The sequence below is a fragment of the Melospiza melodia genome, chromosome 19 (genome assembly GCF_035770615.1).
Source record: "Melospiza melodia melodia isolate bMelMel2 chromosome 19, bMelMel2.pri, whole genome shotgun sequence".
Taxonomy (NCBI): domain Eukaryota; kingdom Metazoa; phylum Chordata; class Aves; order Passeriformes; family Passerellidae; genus Melospiza; species Melospiza melodia.
The window spans coordinates 11,619,738-11,633,658 of record NC_086212.1 but is presented as its reverse complement, the minus strand read 5'-3'; the positions used below and the strand labels follow the sequence as shown (position 1 = coordinate 11,633,658).

The 13,921-nt window shown below is 44.5% G+C and overlaps 1 protein-coding gene across 2 annotated transcripts in view; it reads left to right on the top strand.

Moving 5' to 3' along the window:
• CDH4 (cadherin 4) overlaps nt 1–13,921 on the top strand; it is a 416,541-nt gene that overhangs the window by 329,774 nt on the left and 72,846 nt on the right. For both annotated transcript variants that reach the window (XM_063172552.1, XM_063172553.1), the window contains exon 7: nt 11,166–11,338. In XM_063172552.1, coding sequence (XP_063028622.1) covers nt 11,166–11,338 — 173 coding nt within the window. The remainder of the gene's footprint in view (nt 1–11,165; nt 11,339–13,921) is intronic.

Genomic DNA, 13,921 nt, shown 5'->3' with positions numbered 1-13,921 from the left:
AAGGTTTATATTAGTATTGAATTTCTCTTCCTTGCTTTTTGAGCCTCCTAGGAATTTGGGTATTGGAGGCCCTCATTCTGTGTGTTTGGCAAGAAACATGATCTTGTGCCTTTGAGAAAGTGATAGAGAGGTCATGGAGTTAAAGGGAATATCTGCGTGCTCCTCCTTTGCCTCAAAATTATGTGTCCCTCTTTTGTGCAGAGACAAGTGTAGACAATGTATTTAGCTAAGGGTAGATCTTGCAAATATTTAGAAACTTTTTATTACTCAGAATATTGTAACAACTAAGGAGGTAGCACCAGCCATTGCAAGAGAAGCAATACGTTACCAGAATTTATTATTTTTATTTCTGGCAGCGGTTGAGAAACGAAAGACACTGCATATTCTTTGAGGTAACAGCAGAATTTGTTCAGTACTGATTCAACAGTAAGTTAGAGATGTATATGCATCTATAAAAATATATCTGCATATGTGTGAATATCCATGCTTCAAGCAAACCAAAAAATCTTGTTATATGTTACAGGAGTTCAGCATTCATTTTCCTCTGCTCAGTGCTGCTGAACTATGCCTGAGGACTGAAAATGCTTCCCTGGATATCCTGTGCAATTGTTATTTCTCACATCTTCCATATGCCCATTTATAATGGCTGTGATTAAAAATGCAGGATTACTTGATTACGACAGTATCTGCAATGTTCTTAATTTTGCACACCTCTGATGAGAGATATCAGAGTACCCCAAATAAATGCTGTCTCTGAGGGCAGCTAGAACGAGAAGCCAATGGCTGTTTGAAGTCAGTCGGAATTTTGCCCAGATTTAATTTTAAAAAACCCAGATAAAAAAAGAATATATGGAGCTTGAGCTCTACCCATGGAAATTTTGCAGAGCAAGACCATCACAAATGTGCTGTTGAGCAGAGGCTGAGCAGGGCACAGTGACCTTGAGCTGCAGGGAAAGCCCCAGAAAGGCTCCAGTGGGATCAATAGAGCAGATTCTGTTCCAGTGAGCAGGAAAGGGCCCTGAGGAGCTGTCCAGCACTCCCGGGGTCCGGGCTGGAGCAGAGGCAGGGCTGTGTGAGTGCACAGCAGGCAGGGCTGTGAGTGCACAGCAGGCAGGGCTGTGTGTGCACAGCAGGCAGGGCTGTCTGTCCCTCCGCAGGATGCTGGTCCCTGCTTGGGGCCGGGCTCTGCTGACCTGGAACAGAGTGTGTGGCCTGGCAGGGATGGACGGTGGCCAAGTGAGATGTGACCCACTGACTCAGCAGTGAACAAGCCAAAAGAGGGTGGAGTGAAGCAAGGAAAGGGAATGCAGAAGGAGCAGTGCTCCAGCCTGCAGCACGGTGTGACACTGCTGGGCACTCAGCCTCCCGCAGGAACAAGTTTGCTTTAGCCTGGAATACAGATACACAAAATTGTCCAAGAGCTGGAAGAATTGGCAATGATGTGAAGAGACTCATTAGACAGTCTGATGGGGTTTAAGTGAAGGGGCTTCCCAGCCTGCAGAGCACTCAGCCTGGGTTCCCAAGGAGCTTGCTCTCTGCAAGTCACCTTGAAGCAACCCTTGACAGGAATAGAAAAGAAATCATCAAGTATTATTAATTATAATAGGTTGTTGTTGCTGGCTAAGATTATAATAACTTAATTGAAATAGTGTCTTGAGCCATAGCATAGTCTTCTTGAAATCAGGAGCTCACTCTTGGTGAAGTTCTCTGTAGTGAGAACTGGCCCCTGGACATCCTCAGATGTGCTGGCTCTTAAACTGAATTACATCTCTTTCCTTTTCTGATGCTCTCTGGAAAAACAGTGTAATGCATTTCTAGCTTATCTAGCCTCAGGTCAAGTAGCTGGGCAATTTAAAATGTGTAAAAGCAGGCCTTTCCAAAAATGCAGAACAGGAGTAGTGATGCAGGATTTCCTTTTCCACAGGACCATCTTTCTTCCTCCCTCTCCCCCTGCACGCCTTGTTTTGATTTAACGCGCCACTGTTTGAAAGTGTATCTTAAAAGACCCTATTTTACTCATGTTGAATAATGTTCTGCCTCTTTGAACTTTGCCTCTGTGTGAAGAACACACAGCCAAGTCTTAAAAATGCAGCTGCAAGCTGGGGCTGAAATTCCCCTGCTCCCTCTGGCAGCCTTAATCAGCAGAGCTCTCCTGGAGCTGCTCTGACGCAGCGGGATGGGTGCAGGGCTGGGCTGCCCAGCACTGCCTGCCCTGCAAGGATTCTGCTGCCTTTTCCATGCCCACACCTCCCAGCTGCATCACAGCAGCTCCTTACAGCAGGAGGGAACTGGGGTTTGCAGTGGAATTTTCCCCTCTGTGAGCCCGAGCCCCTGGACTTGTACTGCTGGGTGTGCAGGGTGCCAGCAGTGACCTTGGGGAGGGCTCTTTCTGGAGAAACTCTTAGAGTTTCCAAAAAAAAAAATTACTCAATAAGATGGCATGAAAATGCTTAAATGTGAAAGGAGAAAGGGAATTTAACCACAAAACAGTAGTGGGATGGAGAAGAATTACTTCCATCTCTGCAGAAGCTCGGTTTTGCTATAACCACAGCAGACCCTTCCTCGTGGAAGGATGTGGATGTCTCACTTAACTGAAGTGTTCAGTTCTGAAAAGGTCAATGTGAAATGCTCTGCAGCGACTTGAGTGCTTTGCTCTGGGTTGTATCTATTTTGTTCTAACAGAAAGATTGTCAAAAATTAACTCATCTCTCCAAAACAATTTGTTCCTGTCAGACTGGCCTTTTCCATTCCCATTTATCCTTTCCACTTCACTAACTCTCTGGATGTATCTTGGTCCCTTTCAAGTCAATAGCACAAGTCCAAGTGACTTCTTTTAAACTCTCTCCAGCCCCTTCATTCTCCTGGAGCTGTGTTTTCTCCTACCACCCTTCTTAGGAGTGATGTAAAAGAGTTCTGAGTATAGACAGTCCTCCAAAATAAAGGAATATTAGTATTTCTTACATGAGAAATGTTGTAATTTAAAATTTCTCTTTCTCCTCCTGAGTCCATGGGACTCTGATAGAATAATTGTTGATAACATGCCACTTGAAAAATGAAATAGCTGGGAGCCAAATCTATATGTGGCAAATCGAGTTAAAGAAATCTCATAAAAAATAAACAGTATATAAAAAAACCAAGGATTTTAAAAGCTGATTATTCTACTAGTGTCCCAGTTTGTTTATTTTATTTCTATGCCAGCAGAGATTCCCTCAGAGATTAACACCATGGACTAATGCACAGATGGGGCCAGAAACTCGAAAGTCATCTGAATATTAAGAATTTAAATCTTTAGCCTCAGTGATTTGAACAGAAAGCCAATTATGAGGCTGAATTAGTTTTCAAATTAAACTGCAATTTAAAGCATGTGAAATTAATCTTTTAAGGCATATAGTTGCATTTGTATATATATTCATGGGGAGAATTTGGATTCTGCAGTTCTGTCTGGTTCCTCTTCTCCAGCCTGACAGTGCAGTTCATGAGGAGATGCCTGATGTGCCTGGATGTTTGTTCAGTGAAGGAACAGAGCAGGTGTAGCTGGCTGGCAGGGCCTGAAATCTGAGGAGATGTTTAATTTTAAAAAATTAATAGGACACAGAGTGAATCCTTCTTCCTGTCACTGCAACGCATTCCAAAAATGCCATAGCACTGCTCATAGTCAAAACATTCAACATGTTTCCTCCAGCTTGGAGATTAGTCAATTTTAGAAGTTTTCATTTAGGAAGGTCCCAGTTCAAGAGAGCAGCTGAGCAGGTTCATGGATGAGGCTGCCACACATTCTGGTTTGTAGCACTAGAAACTTAAAATAATGCAAATGCTGAATGTTCCAGAGAGATCATGCACAGGTAAAATATTCAAAATATTCCAGAGGGTCAGAGTAGGACTCAGTGGATTCTTCCCTGCATCCCAGTGGTATTCACAGGTTGGGTGCATTACTTCTGGATCCATCCCAAGCTTGAATATATTCCTCTATGGCAGTGCCATCTCCTGCACCTGGGCAGGTGTTGCTCTTATCCTTGCACTTTATATGCTATTAAAAATGGCTTTGTCCAACCTGATTCTTATTCTCTCACACATTACACACAGACTTGGGATACACAATATTCTTTTTCAAGTTCTTTTGCTCAGCCAAGCACAATTTTAAGGCAAGAAATTGTTTTTCTGCAGACTCATGTGGTAGTGCTTTCCATTTTCTTTCGAGGTGAGTGGTTATGAAATCTGTGCTCTTAATTTCCTTTTCAGAAGCATCCAGTCCCAAGAGCAAGGAAGTGAATTATAGGTCTGTAAGTGAGAAAAAAAAAATGCAAATCCCAAGACTGGTGGGTTTTCCCTCAAAAAAAAAAAAAAAAAAGAAAAGAAAAAAGAAGGCCATGTTGATGTAAAGGAAAGAATGTGGAAATCATGGTCTGACACCAATGTAGGAGGGAGTTACAACTGAACACTGTAATAGCCTACACTCTGCCTCCTTTTCACCAGCAGTTACAAATAGAATACTATGATATATATAATAACATTTATATGATATTACACCACTTTTTATTGTATCGTATTCTAGTGTCAAAATTCAGGGATTGGATTGCAGTGGAGGATGTGTTCAGTGTCAGGTTGTGTGCAGCTGGGGCTGCCTGATTTCTGGAGTCACACACGCCTTCAGTGCAGCATCAAACCTGGCTGTTCAGCACAGTTCAGTGGGGATGTTCAGGAAATTTTGTCCCAAGTAGCCACGCTTTCCCCCTTCTTTAAATTAGCCCTGGAAATCGAGTGGATGCATGTGCAGGAGCTCAGCCAAGCTGAACCTGGTGGGTTTATGCAGCTGGATGTGCCTTTGCCCACCCAGATGTTGGACTGGTGGGGTTTCTCTGGGGCAAGGGGGTCTCAGTGAGCTGCAGGCTGCTGGAGGGGAGTGATCTCCAGATCTGGCCAGGGCCACGTGTGTGCAGCAGTCAGTGCATCTGCTCCTTGGCTCTCCGGAGGTATTTATTCCATTTTTAACAATCAGGGGCTCTGATTTCCGTCCTGGGTGACAGCAGCCTCTTCAGCTCTCTCTGTTGTCTCTCCAGACCTGCTCGCTCTCTTTATTCTCATTAGGCTGGCTCTTGCCCTGTCTGAAGCTGAAAATCCAATGTCTCTGCTAATTAGGAAGTGGCATCCGTTATGAATTAGGTTAGCTGCTTGAAAGGTCAAAATTTGCCAATGATTACAAAAATTATGGTGAAGGAGAATGACAGTAGCTATCAGTTACAACGGAAAGAATATCATTCGGAAGGAAAGTGCTGCTCCTATTTCGTTTTTTTTTATCCAGAGCATGTGGGATGCAGTTTAATTTAAGTATATTTGCAATTTATTACACCTGCAGTACTTGCACTCACTTCTGTCATCCTGATGTCTTGTCCATTTTCCTGTTCACCTCTGTGACTCCACTCAGCACCATTGCTAGGTCAGCTCCCCAATTTCATTTGAAACCCTTAACAATGAGTGTGTGAAATTGTTTCACATCACCCATTGAATACATTTAATATTTTTTCACTTGAGGATGCAGGTTTGTTAGATGAAATGCTTTAGTTTTTAACATTAGAGAAAGTTCAGTTGTACTCGGAGGACTTTTCAGGATCCCATCATTCTTGTCATTGGAACTTGGTTTTGATGCCTTTGCTTTTCCTTGTGTGTGTTTCTGTCCCTGAGTTCTTGCAACGAGTGAAATCACCTAAAGGGTGAGGTGTGCCAGTTATGAGAAGTGGCATGAGTTTCCCATCCTCTGTGGGAAAGGAAACAAATATCAGGAAACTGTTCTGAGTGGAAAATTTTGGTTTTAGGAAATGTAAATTTTACACTGTTCTTCTGTATTTAATCTTCCCACAACTCTTACTGTCTTCTCTATCTAGCATCAGATGCAGAGGATTCACTAAGTGAGCTTTCCAATTTAGGGGGAAAAAATGAGGAGTAAGGGGAAGTTTCCATTAGTACAAAGCCATTATTAACTTGGGTTAATGAAGATCTAATGTAACATGGCTAGCACCACATGTCTGCACATAATGATTCCGTCCTTTTCTATGGGGGAATGATTAAATTAAGTATCTTGTAGGTCAAAATTAGACTGAGAAAGTTAACCAACCTTTAATGATTCTGCAGCCATTTACCAGCCATTTAAAAACATAAACTGTAAGATAAAGCTGGCTAGAGAAATAGCATTATCAGGAAAAAGTGGGTGAATTTTTAGTGTTTTTTGTTTATATCATAGGAGAAGACTGAGAGGATTATGTGGTTTTGCAGTGACATGTGGGATAAAGGGCAAAGTGTAAGGAGTTTTGATTTTTATGTTTTGTTGGCTTCCTGGTAAGTGCCCATTAGCTCTTTATTTTAACATGCATTAAATGTAACTAATGGATATCAAACCAGCTTAGAAAAATGGCAATTATAAAGCAATTGTAACAAAGACTTCAGGAGCACAACTGTGCCAAAATATTTTTTGTGTGCCTTAAACTCATGAAAGCTCCATCTTTATGGAGAAATGAAGTTGCATAGATGGGAGAGCAGAGATTGCAGACAGCGTGAGGGGAATTAGCAGCCCACTTTGGGATTGTCTGGGCTACAAAGAACTGGGCTGTTTCTCAGATTCCAGAGTGATTTGAGGGGGACATTTGTTTATGACTGTGCTTATCTGCTCACACATGCTCAGGGCAGCTATCTCTCTTGTTCTGCTTTTCTTTTTCCTTAGTGTGTACAGATGGAATGAGATATGGCGAATCTAGCAAAATCTCTGTGCAGTCTTTTGCAAGGGGATGCAATTCATTTTAAAATTGACAAACAAAACTGAATGTACAGGTATAAATTATCTCCCTTTGCTTCCATTCCCCCAGGTTCTGTAAGGCTTTTTTTTTTGCCTATCCTGTAGAAACTTTAATTAATCCAATGGGAATATTTTCCATAAGGTTTGCTTTCAAGCATTTCTCTCACGTGTCTTATCCATGGTTAGAAACAAAACCATCTCGTTTGACAAAATAACATCTGGGAGGTTACAGTCTGTGGGAAATCAAAGGGAATGCATTGGTAAGTCACAGATTCTAGAGGTCTTGCCTTTTATTGATAGATCTCCTTCATCATGCCATCCATTAATTTTAACTCAGGTGATATATGAACTGTGCACGTTAGTTAATGAAGGCTAATGCACAGTAATCTTGTCATCACTAGCTGTGCATGGTAATTCAATCTGCTGCTCAGAAGAGCTGTTCAACATGCAGCAAATTTGATTTAATATTGACATGATGTACTAGGTTTGGTATTTTATTTAACATACCATGTGCCTTATTTGATGAGAAATGGTTTTCTTTCAATAGGTTACATACCTGAGTCAGGCCAGGTGTGTAGTTTAATGCAGTTATATCAGATATATATCTGTTATATCTGCACTGGGTATTCATCCTGTGATACACTGCACAGAATGGGGCAAATTTCTGAGTTTGGGCACTTTATGCATTCATTTAATGTTGTCAGTGTGCTTGAGAGCAAGCCCTGGAGAGCAGGAAAATAGAGGTGATGCTTTTCTCAGGCACTGAAAGCAGAAAGTCCCTCCTGCCCTGTTTACACTGGTTTAACCTACTCTTGGAGCTTCATCACCACCAGCAGGATCTGATGCAAAACTGACAGAGTACAGATTGAGGTTCTTGAGTGTGACCTGGAGGAGTTTTCTCAGTGTTTCTGGTCTGTAGTAATTGCTCCTAGCCTCTGTTTGGGTAGGTTGTAGGGCTGTAAATATGGTGTGGTTAATACTTTGATTTCCACACAAGACACACATCCTGTGGGCCAGATTAGGCAGTCAGCACTTTGTCACTTTAAGCCAAACAATACCAGCTTTAATCCTCATGTGTGTTAGAGCTGTGCTCTCTGCCACTGTATATTTGCCTAATTTGTGTACTATTAGGGGCTGGATACAGGGATATATTGCCTTTATTTTAATATAAAGTACATGAAGATGTATCTCCATGTAAAGGACATAGAAGCATGGCATTATTTACTTTATTGCAGGTAAATCATCCCCAACCATCTGAGCACAGAGCAAGAGTTTATACAGCACCCAGAGGATGTCAGACACTTTATCTGTGTATATCCACATCGCTCTGTGGAATACTCTTGTGCACAGATCTATGTTTGTGTCATTCACTGCAGCATGCAGGTATCTGGAGGATAAATCTTGCTTAAAGACAGGCTAAATGCAAAGCAAACCAAGTGGAACATGGCAGGGGGGTGGGTTACACAGGCTGGTCCCTCGTGAGCCATCCCTAGGGATGGTGCCCTCAGCATGGGGAGCAGGAGATGCTGTCGGTCAGCACTGCCAGCTGGGAAAAGTGTACACAGGAAAGGGAGAGGAGATACCAGCCCTGCCCAGACTGTGGAGAGGGAGAAGCAATTTGCAGCCAGTTTACAGCAGACTGTGGTCAGACAGACAGACAGCCCCAGGGAGAGCCAGGAAGGAAGCGGCTGCTGCAGCTCCGTGTGTGCTGCGGCCACACAGGGGTCTTTGCAGAAGGCCTTTTATTATGTTACAAGATAGTAATTAATGCCAAGTTCCTCTCTTTATTTTCTCTGTGGTTGGGTTTCATAATGGAAATTAAAGATAGGAGATAGGGAGCAGATTGCCTCTTGAAATACAGCTCCCTGGTGCTCAGTTCATGACTTCAGAGACATTGTCCAGCCCCATCTCCCTTTATGGAGATGCAGGTCAAATGCTGCTGAAATAGTCCTTTTTCTCAAGAGCAGATGTGCTTAGTCCAGTGCTACACTGCAGGAAAGGAGCAAAAGGGTCAGAGAAAGAGTGAAGGAGACCTTCTGTGCTCTCCATCCACATTATAGCTGCTGTCCCCCACCCCCTGCCACCAGAGCTGCAGCCTGGCAGGTTCCTCTGCCAAGTTGGGAATCCACCATTTCGTGCATGTGCTGGGTAATTTTGGAATTTACAGTACAGTCTAAGACATCCCACATGATGAGGGACCACAACTGTGGGGTGCCCTTGTCTGAACCTGGAAGTCCAAATGACTTTCAGAGCTGTTTTTTTGAGCTGGAAGTGCATCATGAAATACCACCTGTTTTTTGGAATACATCCTAAGACTGCACATGTCCTAAAATAGATTCTGTTTTCCTCTTCCGCTTCTGTTTTCATTAGCCCCAGGTTTTGACATTCTGTTCAGAGATATTTTCAGTATCGAATGCATTAAGATAACATAAATTCCAAATCAAACATCTCATTCAGCATATTTCCTATTTAAATTTCTCCTGTACATTTTCCCTGTAGTTATCTAAGGGTTGGTTTCATTATTTGTATCAGCTGTCTTGTGATAACTGGTTTTGCAAAAGAGCAAAAAAACGAATGCTTGTAGAGAAAATAGAGAAAATTTGTTGCTTGCAGAGCCTTGTTTCAATTCAGTGTTCCTTCCGTCTTCTGAAGTTTATTGATCGGGAGAATGTTAAAGTTGTTGAATAGTTTGTTTTCATTTCACAAATGTGAATCAGGATTATTGCAGAAAAACAGGAATGTATTCATCATTAAGATTTGCTTTACACATTCATTTATTTTTTAATCTATAATTCTTATTGAACTAAGAAAACTCACAGGAATATATGTACCGCCACCGAGAACAAAAAGAGCCTGATTGAGGCAGATGGAAGAGCAGCAAAGCACTTCACACAAGAGCAAAAATACAAACTTCTACACTTCTAATACTGAGAAACAGTGGTTTTCCAGAGGTGCTGGGGGGATTTCCTGCGTGCTGAGTGGCTTAAAGACACTTGGCTATGGTACTAAATGCTGCAGCCATTTAGAGCATGGGGTGTTTTTCAAGTCTTTTGCAAACAGATACAAGCTCTGCAGCTCTCTGGTCTTCCTGACCTGGGAGTGTGGTGGCTCCCAGTGTGGCCAGGCTGGGTGTGCAGAGGAGACACAGCACGATGCTGAGGCAGCCACATGGCCTCAAGTTTGCCCATGGTTCACGTCTAACCCAGCTCTTTTTGTAAAGCCACGTGTGGCTCCATCTCAGGTCAGCTCAGGTTCTTGCTGGGACCACCTTGCATCTCTCCAGCATGGCAGGCTCATAAGTTGGTCTGTTGCTCAGCCTGCCCGAATGCACAGTGTTTGAGTGGCACCTTCCCTCTTGTCATGGATGCTGTTGGGTTTGGTGATCACAAACGAGGTTATGTCTGGTTTTGCTGTCTCTCTTTGCCTCCCACTCCTCTTCTCAGGTCTCAAATCATTATACTCATCCACTGTTGCAGATTGCCTTGTGTGAGCAGTGTGTGCCTGCCCTTCTACTCATTGCCTCCCACCAATACAACAAGTGTAGAGCTGGGCCCTGTGAGCTCTGGGGGTCACAGGACCATGCAGCTGCAGGAGTCCATCCAATCAAGTAACATCTTTTACGCTCTTAATGATAATTTCCCACTTTAGCAGAACACCCTGCTGCCAAACTCCAGTGCTAATGAGCCTGTCAGTGCATCAGTGCACTCCGACAGTATCGAGAATGTAGGGATTTGTTTTTTGCAAGGCAAATGAAGACACTGATGATTAGCAAGAAACAAACCAACAATTCAATACATCACTGGCCACACATACCAAATCATTGATTTTCTGTCCTGCTGGGCAGCAGCTGTTGTATTTGCTCTGCAGAAATGGATTTTTTCATCCTGGAGGGACAAGAAAGGTGGATGTTTCTCCAAGAACTGGAAGCAGGAGGCAGTTGCTTCCTGCACTGGACATGGGCATGTTGATGGTGTCCTGAAGCTGCTGAGAAGTCTGATGGGCTTTCCACTATTAAATTCTGCTTCTGAATGCATGTGAATGCAGTGATTGGATAGGAAAAAAAATCTCCTGTGAGAATCTGTGAAAATTGCAGGACAAAAAATGCTGCCCTAAAACTTACAATCACTGAAAGAATTAGAAGTTAATCATAGATACCCTCACATAACTTCTCTCTGTCTACCAGTTACGTGTAATCAGCACCCTTCCAGATCATCCATCTCAGCAGTGTTGCTATTTCCATAATCCTCGCTTTGCCTGCCTGGATTGAAGTGAGCTGCCTCTTCCACAGCATTTCTGAACAAATTGCATGCCCCCAGGTCAGCGGGGCCACAGTCTGCTCTGCAGTGAGGTGTCCCTGCTAACTCCTCTTGCCTCGTTCCAGGGACCTACGTGATGACGGTGACGGCGAACGACGCGGACGACGCCACCACGGCCAACGGCATGGTGAGGTACAGGATTGTCACCCAGACCCCCCAGAGCCCCTCCCAGAACATGTTCACCATCAACAGCGAGACTGGGGACATCGTCACCGTGGCTGCTGGCCTCGACAGGGAGGTGAGTGTGACGCTGTCTCACCGGGTGTTCGGGGAGGGTTGCTGATGTGAAAAGCACAAACCCTGTCTGTTGGGGGAGATGAGACAGGAAAGCCTTATAAATGTGATTGCCTGGCAAAAGATTTTGAGAATATAGAAATTATAAACAAGATTGAAATGAAAGCAAGCTTTGAGATCCCTCAGTCACTGAACACCTGGAAAACAATGGTGTGGCCGACTGAAGGTAATCTCCTTTTGATGGAAGAACACCCTCTGCTTGCAGACAGGCCCAAGGGTCAGAGCAGACCCTGCCAGCTTGGCAGAAGGGGCCCAAAGAGGAGTTTTTAGAGTTTAAAATGTAACACAGTATGGTAATGTAATGATTCTTATAGGCTGTATGGAAATGCTATAGGATTTGTATATTGTACTAGGTTGGTTAGTGAGAATCAGAATATTCAGCACAGAAGATTTATTGTATCGGTAAGGGGAACCTCGCTCTCTTACGCTCTTATCCTCTCATCCTCTCTCTCTCTCATCCTCTTTCCCACTGTCTTTACTTCTCTTGGGCCTGCTTTGAGCTGTGGCTGGCAGCTCCCAGCAGGGCCCTGCACCCAGGCCCATGCAATAAACCCCAGGTTCCATGACCTGGCTTCAGATATCTCTCGTCTCCATCCGTCCCCACCGTCCTAGCCCCAACACTCCTACACCTGTCTTTAATGCCAAGGCTCCAAAAGCTGGAGTTGAGGTGTGGAGATCACAGTCTTTGCTTCTGCAGCAACTGTGGGGCATCATGGCTTTGATGTGATATTTTTGTCTTAATCCATATCAGTCAATGAAACCCTGAGAGAATCTTCTCAAACTCCAGGAGCTGATATTTTCCTTTCCTAAGTTTGTAAAATTCAAAAGATGTAGAAAATACTTCAGGAGGCATAGGGGGATGAATAAATGGTCATTTGTCCCCCCCTTCTGTTGGGGGGAGATAAAGTGCCAGATATCTATAGCCCTTTCTAGACCTGTCTTTCTTAGTTCTTTGCATGTGATCCCTGGAAAAGGAACACAGCCTGCACTCAGCACACTTCACGTCCTTGTGTCATTTCCAAACTAGTAAAATGTCTTCCAGTGATTTTGGGTTTGTGTGATGTTCAGCCTATCGTGCCTCTTCTTTCTGCCATTTTACAATGTGCAGCTTTTCCAAATGCAGCAGAAATTTCACTTTTACTGACAAAATAATACTCCGCCAGTGTAAACTCTATAATGGGATTCTCAGAGCTCTGCCACCTCTGGTTGTGGGTGTAGCTCAAGGACAAAGCATTTATGCCTCACATATCAAACAAAAATCAGTGCAGTGTCAGTGGTGGGATGGAGTGGGTGTGGAAGGAGGGGATGGGGTCAGTGGGTGTAAAGGGAGGGAATCCCAGAACTTCAGTCAATTGGATTATGCAGGTGATGAAATTCAGCTCAGTGCAACTGGGAGAGCTCTGTGGAATCAGTGATGGGAACAATGTGCCACTGAGAGTATGGAAGGAAGGACTTGCTTAGTCTGAGGCTCAGGTGTTTATATTTCCAGGCAGTCCCCAGGGCCAACACATCCAGTGGGAGAGTCCAGTTCGGGAGAGCCCAGTGTGCTGCGTTTCTGGGAGAAGGCACCAGAAACTGGTTTTGTTCTTCTTTCTCTCCTTTCCTCCCCTGTGGCAATGTCAGGGCAAGCAGAAGTCCCCACATGTGGGCCTGGGACTTAAACTCTGAGAGGTGAAGCCTCCTGCACCTTGGAGATTTTTCCTGTGCCCCTCAGACCAGCAGCAGTACACTTCTGGCCCCACTGATGCTGTGCCAGGCTCCATCAGGAGACATTCCCTGCCAGGGACTGTGCCCGTTTCATTCCCATCTCTGGGGCTGCTTTTTTGCTTCAGAGAGCTTGGGGATGATCCCAAAGGCAGCTGCTGAGAGCAGATAAAAGCCCCAGCATCATTTCAGCAGCACGTGTGGAGCCCAGGGGCATCCTAAGACACTCGGGATGGGATGGGATGGGATGGGATGGGATGGGATGGGATGGGATGGGATGGGATGGGATGGGATGGGATGGGATGGGATGGGAATGGCTGGGAGCAGCACAGGACTGACCCTCAGCACCGTTTCAGGGTGAGCTGGCCCAGGGGGGACACGCTGTGTGGAGCAGCTTTCCAAGGAGAAGGTCAGGAGAGCCGAGAGCTTTCCAGGTGTGAGGACGGGAAGCAGAGCTGGGGGAGCAGGAGGAGCTGCAGCACCTGCTCCTTCCCACCTGATGTGGCAGACTCTGCAAGCACAACCTGGATTGTGGGGTGGATTTGACCTTTCCCTGCTCCCTTTATTCCAAGAGCTGGGAAGTTGGCTGAATGTTAAGCAGGTGGATGATCCCAGGCAGTGCTGGAGCCTGCGGCAGGCTTGCAGTGCAAGAGGAGAAACCAGTGCTGGAGAGATTGCTGGCAGCCCCCAGGGGGATGGCAGCAGAGTCCTCAGAGAAGAAATTGGAATTCTGGCAGGAAAATGCTGATTTTATGGAAATTAAAGAACTGTTACAGCCCCCCTGACATCAGTGGGGGCCAGCATTTGAATGCTGGGCTTTATG